The sequence below is a fragment of the Pygoscelis adeliae genome, unplaced genomic scaffold (assembly GCF_000699105.1).
Source record: "Pygoscelis adeliae isolate BGI_AS28 unplaced genomic scaffold, ASM69910v1 Scaffold298, whole genome shotgun sequence".
Lineage (NCBI taxonomy): Eukaryota > Metazoa > Chordata > Aves > Sphenisciformes > Spheniscidae > Pygoscelis > Pygoscelis adeliae.
Genome location: NW_008825303.1, coordinates 2,536,227 through 2,550,837, shown reverse-complemented (window position 1 = coordinate 2,550,837; position 14,611 = coordinate 2,536,227). Strand labels below are relative to the sequence as shown.

General features: G+C 39.7%; 1 protein-coding gene across 1 annotated transcript in view; it reads right to left on the bottom strand.

Annotated features, from left to right (window-relative positions):
• Window positions 1–1,286: 1,286 nt before the first annotated feature.
• Window positions 1,287–14,611, bottom strand: part of CRABP1 (cellular retinoic acid binding protein 1) — a 14,615-nt gene continuing 1,290 nt past the window's right edge. The window contains exons 2-4 of the mRNA XM_009330104.1: window positions 14,354–14,584; window positions 11,500–11,613; window positions 1,287–1,612 (exon numbers count right to left, since the gene is read on the bottom strand). Coding sequence (XP_009328379.1) covers window positions 1,562–1,612; window positions 11,500–11,613; window positions 14,354–14,584 — 396 coding nt within the window. The 3' untranslated portion in view covers window positions 1,287–1,561. The remainder of the gene's footprint in view (window positions 1,613–11,499; window positions 11,614–14,353; window positions 14,585–14,611) is intronic.

The following is a 14,611-nucleotide window of genomic DNA, read 5'->3' as shown; positions in this document are numbered from 1 at the left end:
AACTGCAATATTGTATCTTGAGTGCTGATAGCAGAGAAAGAAAGTGTGACCTGTCAGAGCAGAGGAGACAGAAAACATATGTTTCTCTCCGGTTGTGCTGCTGTAGGTCATACTGCCGTGTATAGAACAGGTGGCTGATTTCTCCATAGCAGTTTGACAATCCTATCAAAGGGGATTCCTCTGCATAGCTATGCAAGTGATGAAGAGACAAAGTAATTTGTTTCCCATGGATGTCCCAAGACAATCAAGATTTGGACCTATTTTCCCATTCTGAATATTGAGCACAGTCCAGTGAACAGGGCATATACTCTGCTAACACTGAACCTCTTCTGTGATTGGGTGACATGAAGCAGATAAATTATTCTTGCAAAACTGGAAGTTGGTTAGATAAGCTTGGGTATTGCACTGAAATAAGTAGTGCTCCTAGTCTCAATCTCCAGATATTTCCAAGGCTGAAGAACAGAAGAGTTTCTGGTTCGTTAGAGGAATGTCTGTTCAGCTTGAATCTAACACTTGATAGTGCTGTGGCCAGAACTCTGAGCCAGAATAAATACATTAACTTTGGTGTTTCTTTCATTCTTGAACTATGTCCCTGGTTTCTGAAATACTTAGTTGTTCAAAGAATGAAACATTGAGTCACCAAAAGTGAGAGCTGTAACACTGAGGGGGAGTGAAGCCATCGGCAATTCTCTCTGTCACAGGTGAGAAGGGAGGAGAAAAGCAGCATTCCTCAGCTTTATCTTTTTATGGCCCAAACAAGTAAAGTCTGTCAGATTCTGCTGGCTCTCTGATCAGGTCTGAGGTGCTTTGGTGCGATGACAATAAGTATTAGTCATGACCACAATGTTATTTGTCCTGTAGATACAGCTGGGTTTTGTACTTGGATAATGAGCGTCTCAACAGGGAAAGTCTGGGCATTCTTCAGAGATGCAGCAGGAAAGAGGGTAAAGATCTCTCCTTGTCTTGTCTGGTTCTGCTGAATCACAGTCCCAGCAATCCCAGGATACAGGAGTTCTTCCTCAACAACTCTCCCAAGGAGACAGGACAGAAGGAAGAAAAGAAGCAGAGCTCTGGGTTTGAGAGAGCAGCCTGCAGCTCCGCGAAAGGCCTTGCAATTCACTTGCTCTTCTGCGCTTTGTGTTGCCTTAGGAGGTGTTCCCTGACAGCACAGTGCTAGCCAACAGCAGTGAAACTCCACACTGACTTCAACAGAGGGTAAAAAGTGTTTCAGTCCTAACCAAAGCACTGCTGGGTTTTCTATTAAAAACACCCCAAAACGGCTGTGAGTTATGCCCAATAAGTTTAATAATTGATGAAACCATAACAAGTGACAACTACAAAATACAAAGCAGACACGAAAAATGATGGCATAAAAGTGGGAAGGAATAGTGTCTGCGATGAAAAATGAAAGCGAAATACACTTAACAGAGGATATGGGTTCAGATATAACACACACGGTCACGTACAACACCGCATTAGTAACAGCACACACAGATACTCATTATACTGGGGATTTTCACAGTTCTCCACTTCATCCCAGATGACAAGTAAATTGACGTTTTTACTCTCTTACGTAAATTCTTGTGCACACAACATCATCAGCACCAAAGGTCTGGAAAAGAAATAGAAATCAATCTGAAAAGATGGAACCAGCAAACATTTAACACCATTTTTTAATGTTATTTTTACTATAGTAGCTAGTTCTACAGCAGAAATACATTTTCCTATGTCTTTTGACAGATAAGAGTAAAGAAAGGAGTAATTTTGGAAGAGGAATGCAATGTAAGTGACCTTTTTTCCAAGGCACGATGGATTTTGTCAGAATGATAAATGATGCAGAAATTCCCTTTTTTTATAGTTTCTTGGCATGCATTTATAAATAAACATGAGAAAAGAAAGGGAATTTGGAATGTACTGTTGTTATATTTAGAAACAGTTGCAGCACTTTGAACTGGAAATGCTGAGGGTGGAATTCAGATGGCACGTTCAAAAGGCATTCTTTGATATTTGCAGGTATAAATCAGAGTAGTTCAAATGAAGTCAGTGGAGCAATGCTGAAGACCAGGAGAATGTATACTTATAACCTGTAAACATAATGCTGCTGCAAGATGCTGACACACCATGCTAGGATACCAAAACCCTCTCTCCCACGCTGTAATGTGGGCAGTGTCAATCACAACCTTCTTTCAGGACACTGTGACCTTAACCAGTGAATTTGCTAACTGTGATAAGGGTCTGCAATGAGGGCACACAATGGAGAAAAATGCAGTGATCAAACACATTTCACGTGACTAAACACCTATGAGATCTCACAAACGTTTGATCACTACGCATCTGAAAGTCACTGACTTACTACAGACTATGTCCCATTATCATCGCGTTTCTTATACCAGATTCAGTACCTCGGAGTACCTTGATTTTCCAGATACTTAGAGCTGGTGTTATATGATGTTATACCATTGACTGAAACAGAGTTTCAGATATGCATCTGAAAGCCTGCGGTTTTTAAATTGCTCTATAGTTCTGTACTTAAAAGGCAATTCTACCACAGCAATATTGCGGTACAGATTATCAGGACATTTAGGCAGGACAGTGATTGTGGCAGCTGTCTGAGAAAGCCACCTAACCCCCAAAGTGTTTGTATGTAATTTCAGGTCTGGCAGGCTAAATTCAAAGCAAGCAATTAAACATGAAGGAAACAATGGGTGCAAGAGTGAGGAAATACTAACTGCAAAAAACTTCATGTTCAGCTACAGTGACAGACAGTTTCGAGGTCACCACTAACAAGTTGTGAGGTGGGATGTTTGGCTGTAATAACCGCCAAGGTCTCACTGAAAAATATAATTAAGAACTACCCCAGTGTGTTATGAAAAGTCAGCTGGACTGTATTTGTTTTAATGCTTTGTACGCCTGTTTTGGCCAACACCCCTTTGAAAGGACTTGGCTTTAAAACTGACTCTGGCTTATATTTTGTTCACCTTATTGAGGAGAAAAGTCTGTTAGTATTTTGGAGAGAAAGGCTTTGTTTTTATGCATATAAAGAGCTTATCCTACCAATCTTGATACACATTTTTAGCTTACACATGAAAATTTTTGAAAATGAATGTTAAAGGATGCAGATATTGCACCAGCTGCAAATACCCTTACTATGGCTTCCTTCAACATTTGAAAATTATACACAAAGGCGAAATTATTTCGGCAGGAGCTTTGCCAGAGAAAGCCAGTCAGAGTCAAGACCATCCAGGGCTTGAAGTTGTCTGTGGAGACTGGAAGGTCACTGTGACAGTAATTGTCTTTCTATGGTACATTCAGGCACTGCTAAGCACAGTGAAGTTTGGGTCCCCCACTGCTATTTCAACACAAATCATAAATAATAGTAAAACAGTCTTTGTGTAGTGTTCTTCAGGAGCTGGCACGGCCCCAGTCTGACAGTTGGAGCTGCACAGCTATGCAGCCACATCTTGTGATGTGAGTGGATGCCACATCAGCCAGTTCTAATGAGAAGGGCTGCAGCAGCAGTTTGCCAAACTCTTGTAACCTCCCTAGTACATTTATGTCTATTCTTTTGGGGAAATTAAGAGACAAACTTCTTCCCCTAAACCTGTGCAACAGCAGTTATTGTCACAACAGGTCAGTAGTTGTATTGAGAGGGAACACCGCAGGGAAGAGTAGGTTGAAATAGATGTGATCCATACTGCAAGTCTGTCCTAGGGTGCCACTGTAAGTCTGAGTGTTTGAAATTCTAGTGTCCAGTTCTGAGACTGCAGCCCTGGGCAGAGCTGGCTCCTAAGACATCACTGTAGTCTGACTGGCAGCTTCATTGCAAGACCCGCAGGCGGGAGTGTGAAAATGAAGATAAAAATTTGTGGAGGAAGAAGAAAGAAATAGTAGCTTTCTGGGAAAGCTCAGTAGTATGGGTGTACCCAGAATGCCTTGCAGATGCAGCCAGTCCACTGTATGTACACACAGACTGACTGTTGTGCACTCACAGAGTCACAACTTGACACGCTTGTGCCAAAGCGCAATGGCTGTTCGTTTTGTACTTCCAACATCCAGCTCCAGCTGGACTTCTGGACTCTTGAAAATCTCAGGCAAAGGACTGCATTCAAATTGCTCTGTCAGGATAAAAATTAAGAGCAGAAAACATGGACGTACCTGGGGAACCCAAACACATAGTAGTCTTAGTCAGTTGCTATACACAAGGATTGTCATTCTGTGCAACACACCAGTCTCACAGTCTGGAAAACCACTATAGTTTAACACAATCATATCTTTAAATCTAGATCATAAAGAGATAAAATTCATGCAAAGTCCATTTACAATTACTCTGGAGTACCATGTAGCCACTGGGCACTTCTCAAACAGCCAGGCATCCTTTCCTTGAAGACCCAGCTTAGGTTATGTGGCCTCTGACCTGTTTCAGGAATAAGCTGCATTTTTTAGCACTTAGATTTTATACCTTATATCCATTCAGATGATTAGCAACCTAATTCCATACTGAAGCACATAAATAAATGGCTTTGATTGTCATGGTTATGTACATGGTTTAAATATGAACTTATGTAAAAGGTGTTTCCCTATCTTACTGTAACTTACTAGCATTGTTGATAAAACTCTACTAAATATTGCTAAACAAAGCAAAGAGGAACATGTTCAAACTTGCTGCATTCCTTTTCTTGTGGTTACTCACAAAAATGTCTAATACACAGCTGGGCCCAAGCTCAGGGGAAGGTCCAAATCAAAAGGCTGTTACTCCTCTATCCTTCACACTTAAATCCTTGTATTGAGGGGTAGGATGAAGCAGTTTAGTATCTATGATTCTAATTCTAGATTGGAAAGAGCTGATAACTCCTGTCAGAACAAGCAGACTTTAAAGATTTCCATGACCCAAGGGAGTAGAATGTCCTAATAAAAAGCAAGAGAGCGAGCAATCCTGCCTATTTGGTGGTGAAGTTTCACCAGAGCAACTAAAAAAAAGTGCAACACTACCAAACTACAAACACTTCAAATCTAAGGAGAAGATGTGGGATTTTCAAACACCACCTTCTCATCAGCTTGCCAAGGTCCCACTTATCTTACAAAATGCTACGAGGCAAGGCTTCTATCTAAATCTAAAACAGGATTTAAAATGTGCAATGACTGCAAACTACAGAATTGTTTTCTTCACTTAGCTTGCCATAATCTGTAGCTGAGAGTCCAAAAGCACACTGCAAACAAAGCCTTGCACAGGGGGATAATCCAATAAATTGACCTCTCTCAGTTCACTAAAAATCTGATGACCACTGACATCATTAAAGATTAAAAGAGAACTACAGGGCAGTAATATATTACTGTATGAGTAAATCTGCTTTTTGAAGGCCTTCTTTATAAACATTTGCTGAGGAGCCTTTGTGATAGGTGGAGCACACAGTATAATTAGGAAGACTGCCATTGAAACAATCACCTGGGAAAGATCACTTCTGCCAGTGTATGCAAAAAAAAACGTTATCTGCGCATGACTGACCAACCTGCAGAGGTAACTTGCAAAAGGAAGACAGAATACATCAGCAAACAAATGGAGAGAAGATATTACTTAAATGAATCCTCAGAAAAGGCTCTGTCCACATGCAAACTTCCATGTTATCCAGAATAAAGATATAAATCTTCACAATAAAGGCATTGCAGATTTACTTTCTTCTCCTGACTCCCATAGTGTTTTCTGAAAGAGGTTGATCATTATGGGGCTGCAGTCACAGAAGGTGCAGCCCCCACTTTCAAACTTGGATATTAATAGCAAAGCACCCGACATACAACTTTACTTTCTGTAGGATATCAGTCGACAGGACAATGCAAAATAAGGTCATTTATCAAGGTACCTAAATGCTGGTATTTATGTTTGAGAACTGCTATATTATACAGTTTCCTCAGAGTCATGCAGCAAATGAATGACAGAGGTAAGAACATGAGACAGTGGTGTCTCCCAGTAGTAGTCTTGAAAGCCAGTACACAGCAAACACCTAAGCTACAACTGATACTATAAGAGGCTATATACAGGACCAGATGCATCCAAGATGCAAATGGCTTTGGCTTCTTTCTTTGCTTATGTGTTTGGGACGTGACCCAGACCAGGCTGTACTAGTGAGCAGAGGCTGCAGATCCCTAAGCCCCCTTGTAAATCTGCTCATGGCAAAGAGTAAATTAAAGCATTAGGTCCATGCAACACATACGTATGCATTATTACAGGCTTCTGAACTTTTATCAAGGCTGCTTTAATGAGGTCAGCAGCAAAACCCCCTACTGACCTCAGTATGAGTAGGCCCTCCTTTTGATAACTGATTTTATTTAAGATCACTCTCCAAAAACTATAGAAAAGTTAAACACTTAGGTAGTTTAACGTTGTTCGATACAAGGCTTAGGCACATCACAAATCTCAGCGCTCAGCTGCAAAGTATCTTTCCAAATCTGCATTGACCCTTCTCACCTACTATGTTTAATTCCAGAAGCCAGCAATATAATTTAAAAAATGTTCACTCGCTCATCTAGGCTCCACAGTTCACCAGTTTTAATCAACTACAGCATGATTTTTCTGGGGAGGGAATGTACAATAGAAACCATGCTTGAACCCCCCCTAACGTTCTGATCTTTGACCCTTGCTGTAATTGATTCTGAGAACCCCTGTGTGATACATGAACTGTGTAAAACGTGGTCTGAGGCTGTTTTTAAAGCCCCTCTTCAGTAATCATCCACTTTAAAATGTTTGTGTGTTACAGATTAAACTAAAATCTATAGAGGCATGAGCAGCTATGAAAGCAGCAATGCAGATAAAGTTTGAATATAAATGTTTCTCATTTGAATAGCTAACATTTGGAAGCAGCATCCTTTAACTTTGTAAGAGCAGACCTTTTGTTCTTCTGACTTACACAAGTGATTGATAGCTCATTAATGTCCCTGACAAAAACACACAGCAACAGCAAAAACATTAGAGAGTATAAAAGAAAAGGGAAGAAAACGATTATTAGAATAGACTTAATCCCAGATCTTACTTTTCAGACAAGTAAAAGATATACATTTTTGTGTTATGTTCTGATCTTGATTGCTCAAGTGCTAATCCAAGTATAGTTTATGAATGTGGAGTCCTAAATACAGATATTCTGACTCTCTGTATGCATTACAGTCTTAAAGTATAATACAATAAACTCTAAAGATACAGTCAAGGCAAACAAATGTGGACTTTGATGGGGTTCCATCCATTTCATCCTCCCTTGCTTGCATATTCCATGTAATTTTTTTGTTCGGTACTTCTAAAAATGCAGCACTGAAATCCCAGCAAATGCATCAGATGAGATTAGAATAAACAGCACCGATGAAAGTAGTTGCAATGTTCTAACACATTCACAGCACCTTTTTTATAAAGCAGAGCTTGATCCTTCTTCCCTTACTCAGCTGAAAGGACTCTTTCTAACAGGACTTTAGACCTACATCTGCCATTGTATGAGTCAAGTATTATTTATGCTACTAATAAAAGTAATCTCATTCTCCATGCTGCAAGGAGCTGAGGAGAACTAAAGGCAAACTTAACTGGTAACTGAAGGTAAAGAAAACCTTTGCTAACTAAATAGTTTGTTCCCAGCACCTGTGCACCAAAGGACATGATGCGTCAGGAAAGACCACCATATCGCTCCAAGGGAATATCTTTGAAGAACATAAGGAATTTTTCTGCCAGGATGCAAGAAAGACTGATAATTATACAGTAATATGGTTTCTATTTTAGCTCTGTGGTAGTCATGACAATTCAACATTGATTTTTTTATTATATGCAATAATAAATGCATTTTATTTAGCATGCTGTGTTGGGGAGAAAAATATATCCTTCCATTAGAAAAATGTCATAATCCAGTGGACCCCCTAAGCAATGCAGCATATTAGATCAAAATTAGGTGGCAAAGCTCCAACATTTATGCAGCCAGTATTAGCAGAGTAAAACTCATTCCTTACCCCCTGCCTGTTGCCCCAAGCCTTTTTTCCATTCATGCCTCAGTCTAACACAGTTTAGATTCCTTCTTGCAACTTTTTCCAAATGGGGTATGAGTCTTCTTGATTTCTTCTGCAAATGCATGTAATAGCTAAGAAGGAGACTCAAGACTTCTTGAAAGATTTCTTTGGATAGAGAAACAGGAGCAGAGACTGTGAGAATAAGTACCAGCCTTACAGAGTTCCTAAACTGCTACATCACAGGCTCTGCCCCATAAAAGACAGCTTCCCAGCTGCAGACATCTAGAAGTTTGTAAGAATGTGGTTTCCATCTGCTTATTTAAATCTCTCTGCCAGAATGGAAATAGGGAAAGCTTACCAAAGCACATCAGAAAGAGTAAAGGAACAGAAAATATTTCTTAGGTAAGTAGGGAGGTTTGAGAAGTGTGAAGATGGGAATTGTTAAATGTTTGAAGTGATATGGGCAGCAAAACTGAATGAGAATGAATTTCAAGTCCTGAAGAACCCCAACAAAGCTGGGAGGATGGAAGAAGAAAGAAAGGAGAAGACAAAGAAAGATCTCCTCACTGTGATCTTAGTTTTGAAGATGTGAGATGTAAGTGGGGGTTTGCAGACTCAGATCCAAGGAAAATTTCCAAGAATAAGATAAAATAATCTAAGCTGAATCTTCACTGGAGTGATGAAAAACCCACACACAGTTGAGAGGCAAGAGATCAAAAGGGATCACAAGGCTTTCTCACTAGGACCTCCTATTCCTACTTTGTCCCTGGGCCACAAACAAGACAATGTAGCTTCCCTTACCCTCTTCTGTCTTCTTCCAAACAGTAGAACCCTTTGCTGCCTCCCAGAAGGGTTGATTTTGGCCTTCTTAACTTCTTCAAAGGACCAGAGACCTCATGCTCACCACCATTACTCTTAGAAACGCCTCACTGCTGAGCTTTAGGGTGTCAGAAGATTTTGAACAATGTGGACCATGTATTTAAAAGATTTGTACATTCTGTCCTATCAAATGTCATGAGGGGCTTGAAAATCTTTGTCCTGAGGACCAAGTAATGTCCTAATATTTAATAAAGCAAAAGAGGCCACTATGCTCCATAAAAGAGGTAGGAGAATGGAACTGCCTATCACACTAAATAGTAAAAGACAGAGAGAATGATCTGGATCACCTGGAAGCAAACACTACGTTTTCATAATGGCCACAGTAAAATCATACGTTGCAACCAATGAACATAGTCCCAACTTGCAGGAGAGAGGAAGGGGATCAGTCTGGGGAATAAGAAACCAGGAAAATTACTTGGGATCATGATCAGCTGAGTATGAGTTCCCAAAGAAGAGTTAACAAAGTCTTTGCATATAAATTAGAATAATTTTAGATACGAGCAGGGAAATGAAGTCACCACTACATCAGGTGCTAGTGTGATTGCTAGCAAAACCATATGTGTAGGTCTGGTGTTCATAGTTTAGAAAGGAAATTGATAAATTGGAGTGCTTCTAAAGAAGCACTGAAAGAATGATTCAAGGAAAGCTTGCTTTTTAATGAAGGGCTCAAGGTCTTCCAATGGTTTAGCTTAACAACGAGAAGGTTCTTCCAAGAGGTGGCTTGATCAGTGTTGTTAAGAGAAGTATTTGCAATAACAAACTTTAAGCATATTATTAGGTTATTTTATACACCATATGTAATGACTGGAAGTTGAATCTAGACATATACAGATTAGAAGTAATGTGTGTATTTTAATGGCAAGGAAATTAACCAGTAAAACAACTTATCAAAAGTTGTGATTGCGTTCCTATAAATGGAAATATTTTAATAAGAAGGAAGTTTTTCTATCCTAATTTGAAAAATAATTAATTCCAAAAAGCTCAACAGACTGTATTATACAAGAAAAAAGGTTAGATGGCTTTGTAATCTTTGAATTGCTCTGTTTTCTTAACCAACCTCATTCTTCTTCCCCAGCAGGGTTAAGTTCACATTGCTGATTGCAGGAGGCAATTGTATTATGACTGGCTTTCTTGCTTTGCTTGGAGCAGTTCACTTTGTTTAACAGCTGCCTCACTAGTCTGTTGCTTAAATAATAAACTACAGAAATGTATTGTTAGAAAGCTGGAAAAATTATAGTTGAGAATATATTTTGTCCACTGCATTATATATAAAGATGTGAAGCAGAGATCAAAGTACTTCGCCTCCTAAAGGTTTTTGATAATATAAACAATTGCAGTGGTTGAGTCAAAAGAAATTATCCAGAATTGGAGTATTCATTCAATAGAAACCAGTGTGATTTCACTAACAGCATACACCTCCTCATAAGGGGTGGGTGAACAGTTCCAAGATGTCTGGAATAATATTAACACCTTAAAAGCTTTTTGTTTATACTTGGTTAGGTTTGGGTCCTGTTTTTGTTTCAGATGCAATCTTAAAAACAGAGCTCCAACTGCTTTAGAGAAACACTGGGGAGGCTGTTTGTTTTTTAAAGTGCAGACATTTAGTTAGTGTGATAGTTTGAAATAAAACCTCCCTGCTTTGATGTTTTCTTACCCGTCACTCCGGCAGCCTGTCTTCCATGCCCAAACTGATGAGGCGTAACAGTCTAATCAACTATTTATCCAGAGTTCACTAGTAAGAACATGTGCAATAAAATGATTCTGAACTCAAGCTGAACTGTGCTACTTGTAACTCAGAGAAGGTGTGTCTTTATCCAGTTCTGGCTATTGTTTCATTAATGTCGAGGGACTACTGAGGAAAGATTCAGCGAAAAGAACTCAACTTCAACAGAAATAAGTACAATATAAATAAATAAACTGCGCATGATTCATAGCGTAAATGGTGAGGCAGTTGCAGAGGTGCTGCTCAGAATGCCTACAGTAACCCTGCTGCCATATGGAAGGTCACATGGGAGTGGGAGGATGTTGGCTGACAGCAAAGGTGCAAATTGGTGTATTTCTGAGAAACTCATGAAGGCAATTCGGAACTGGATTCAGAGATAATCAAGGAATTGGGGAAGGTGGCAATGATGGGGGAGGAATTATATGTTCTTCATAAATAGAGTGAGATTAGAGCATGCTAACAACATGCCACATCTTTCCTGCTATACACCATGTGATTGTGGATAAGAAGCAACATATCATGCACATGCCTAAAAAAGAAGGTTCTGCAGAAATATGGTCAAATGCCTTGATCTCACTTTCACCAGAGAAAATCTGCAATAAATCAAGCAAATTCTTTGGTGGTGTTGTGAATTTACAAAGCAGAAGTGGCCCGCTTGTGATTATTCTACCAGTAAAAGTATGGCAAAAGTTACAGCAATAAAATGCAAGTGAGAACCTGCATATATCTTCATTTGTTCTTAAAAAAAACATTTAGAAAGAAAGGGGAAAAGGAAAAAACATTTAAAAAGAAAGGAAAAGGAAAAATCCATAAGAGGATTATGAAAATAGTAGTTTTCCAGATGGATTTAAGTAAGGAAAAATAGTAAGTCATACAACATGGTAACAAAATGTGATGCATGTATTGGGTGGGTTCAAGGTTCTTACCAAAATCAGCTCATCATTAGCTAATTCTCGAGTCCAGTATGTTTTGGGGCCATCTCCCTCAATAAGAGTTTGTTTGCAATAGATCTTGTTTTCATTCTCCCAAGTGGCCAAACTCTGCAGGCAAGAAAACCATTAGGAATAACATTAATTATATTCCCCAGCAGCATGAGGCAGAGAGACAACAATGAGCAGTAGTGAGAATAATTGCTGCAGTAAAGGAGCAACACATAGATAGATAAAGGCAGAGGGAAAAAGACATCAGTGGAAAGTGGTGAAATCAAAATTAAGGTGTGAGGGGGCATTTTGGAAATAGGTATATATTAATAACAAAGTAATTGTAAATCTGTCTTTTCAGTGTAAATCCGCATTTGTTTCCAAATTAAATAGCCACCCAGTTTTCATAAAATGCTTGATGTTGAAAAGTATAATTTAGAAACGTGATAATGTAGTGTCTACATTCCCAAGCATCTCTGTACACATGTGGTTTGATCTGACGTGTTATTTGTCACTACAGAGTCCCCTTAGAGTAAAAGCATAAAGAATCATATGTATCATGTTGTGGCCATAAATAATGCAGTATTTGTCACTTTCAACCTTTCATGCTATATGGCACTGTGCCAAGTTAACTGTATTAAACATTTATTATGCTAACAAACTAGAATAAATCACAACTAAATTAAAGAAACTTTGTTACAATTCTAGTGTTTGCGATACTACTTTTTTAAGGTTGAGAGTCTGGAGATTGAAATACCCTTGGGCATTTTTCAAAGCATTTCAATAATGACTATGAAACCACTGAAAAATAAAAAAAAACATAGGATTTTCTTTAGCTTTCACAGATAGGCAAGCCCTGACTCTGTTGCTTTTCATTCTAGCACTGAACTATTATTCTACAGTGCAATGGAACAGCTGTGCAGAAGGATGCCCTGTAATGAATGTGCAAGTAATCGCTTTATAACTAGCACATGGGAGACATTCATTAGTCTGTGATTATATACATATACATACACATATACATGTGTGTGTGCATATGTATGCATAAATTCAAGTTAACACTTTCCAGACTTTCCAAGGGAAAAAAACCTTTACTTTGATTTAAAATTAGCTGTTTACTTTATAAATATTTTTTCAAAACAATAGGTTTTTTAAGCCAACGAGCCATCTCAAATGGCAGTTATAGAAGCTGTGCCTTGCAGTACAACTACCTATGACTCGCTCTTTGTCTGTATGAACAATGAATCAAGTTAGTTGGCAGAACAAAACCCCCCGCCCCATAAAGTGTATCAAAATCTATCACCAGTCAGCAATTTTGCCAGATATTGCAAATTACATTCTGAAGTATTATTTTATTATCTGTCAGTTTCTGCTCTGTGGCCACATCTTGGTTGTATACACACAGCAGTACAACTTATTCCTCAGAGTGGACTATAAATAATTTCATAACACATGGAAAAAATTTACTACTTCACAAAACACATTTCTTTCAGATTTTTCCAACTTTCATAGCTTACAGCCATAATTATTGTTTTTCCATCTGCAGCAATAAATCCTTCTCTACAAAGCGGGTCACATTTATTGTATATGCATTATGCATGAAGACACTAAAATACTACTTTTGTCGAACAAGATAAATTAACAAAGCCAGCAACATTTCCTGAACAAACTGTTAAATATATGATAACTCATCCTAGAGATCAAGTGGATGTTCTAAATGTTCACTGACTCCCAGAATCTGCCTCCCTTATTCATAAATTTAAATTCACAGCAATTGCACTGGAGATAGTAAGTTCTGAATTTTTAGTGGTGCAAATGGTCTCAGAAGCTGGCCCAAGAATTAGCAGAGACCATATTTTGGAAAGTAGATTATTTCACCATCATAGGATACTTTTAAAACTGTATTCTCATTTGGGACTACATTCTGATACTCTTTATTCATACCTCTTTTATAAGTGTTTTATATATACTTCTCTTATAAGTGTGAGAGTACAAGTGCCTGAGGAAAGGATAACTAACCCATGCCTTCGATAACTTTTTTCAAAAGACAGCTATGATCACCGCCCAGCTCTCCAATACCCTGGATCCCATGTATCTACACCAGCAAGAAGCTGGTGTCAGATGCTGCCGACTTAAAGCCCCCTCCACGGCCATAGAAGTGGTTACAAAGGTGGACGAGCAGGGGCTCGCACACAGAATCAAGCCCAGAACACTCCAGTGAACGCCCTCTAATGCACTTCTGCACAAGGAGATGGTGTAATTATGGCTGGTACAACACTAGCTGAAAGTCTGTCTTACACTGTTAAAGACTTATCTGATCAGCAAACTGGAGACATGCACTTGCAAAGGAATGAAAGAGGATTTCAGCTCCAAACTACCAACAGTCTGCGGTCCTGCTTGTGAACTCAACCGATTCAGTTTAGGACAAAAGTTATGTCAGGTTTGTGCACTAAATCCTGGCTCTTGAGGTCTCTCTTGCTCCACCATTCCCCATGTTCCCATCACGGACAGAGGCTGGGGAGAGCTTTGGCTGTAGCTGAGGTCTCCAGGGGAGAGGGAAGCAAGAAGAGCTGGACAAAACCCTGCCAGTCAAGGAGCTGGCAAACAGGTACTCAAACTCTGCCTTTGGGACCTGCCATGCTCTGTTGCCTTCAGATTTCAGTTTTACCCTGCAAGAGGAAGAATGTCGGGTGAGGGACAAGAGGAGCGGTGACCACCAAGAACCCCCAAAGAGTGTTTCTGGGAAGAAGAGGGTGGGGGGCAGTAATGCCACTGTCTGGGGACACCGGCAGCAGATGTATTTGCCCCACCTAAAAAGAACTTGGTAATACACACACACGCGCCCCAGCTCTCCTCCTACCCTGCACTTTCGTCCGTCCACCGTCTCCTCCTCAAAGCTCTCCCCGATTTTGAAGTTGATCTCAGTGGTGCGGACAGTGGTGGAAGTTTTGATGTAGAACTGGTCCCCGTCCTGGCGGATCTCCACGTGGGGTTTGGAGGCGGCAGCCACCGCCACCTTCCTGAGCATGGCATTGACACCTGGGCGAAGCAGAGAGGAAGCAGAGCTTGAAGTCGCCAGCCGTGCCCAGGGCTGAGCTCGCCCCGCACCACGCGGATC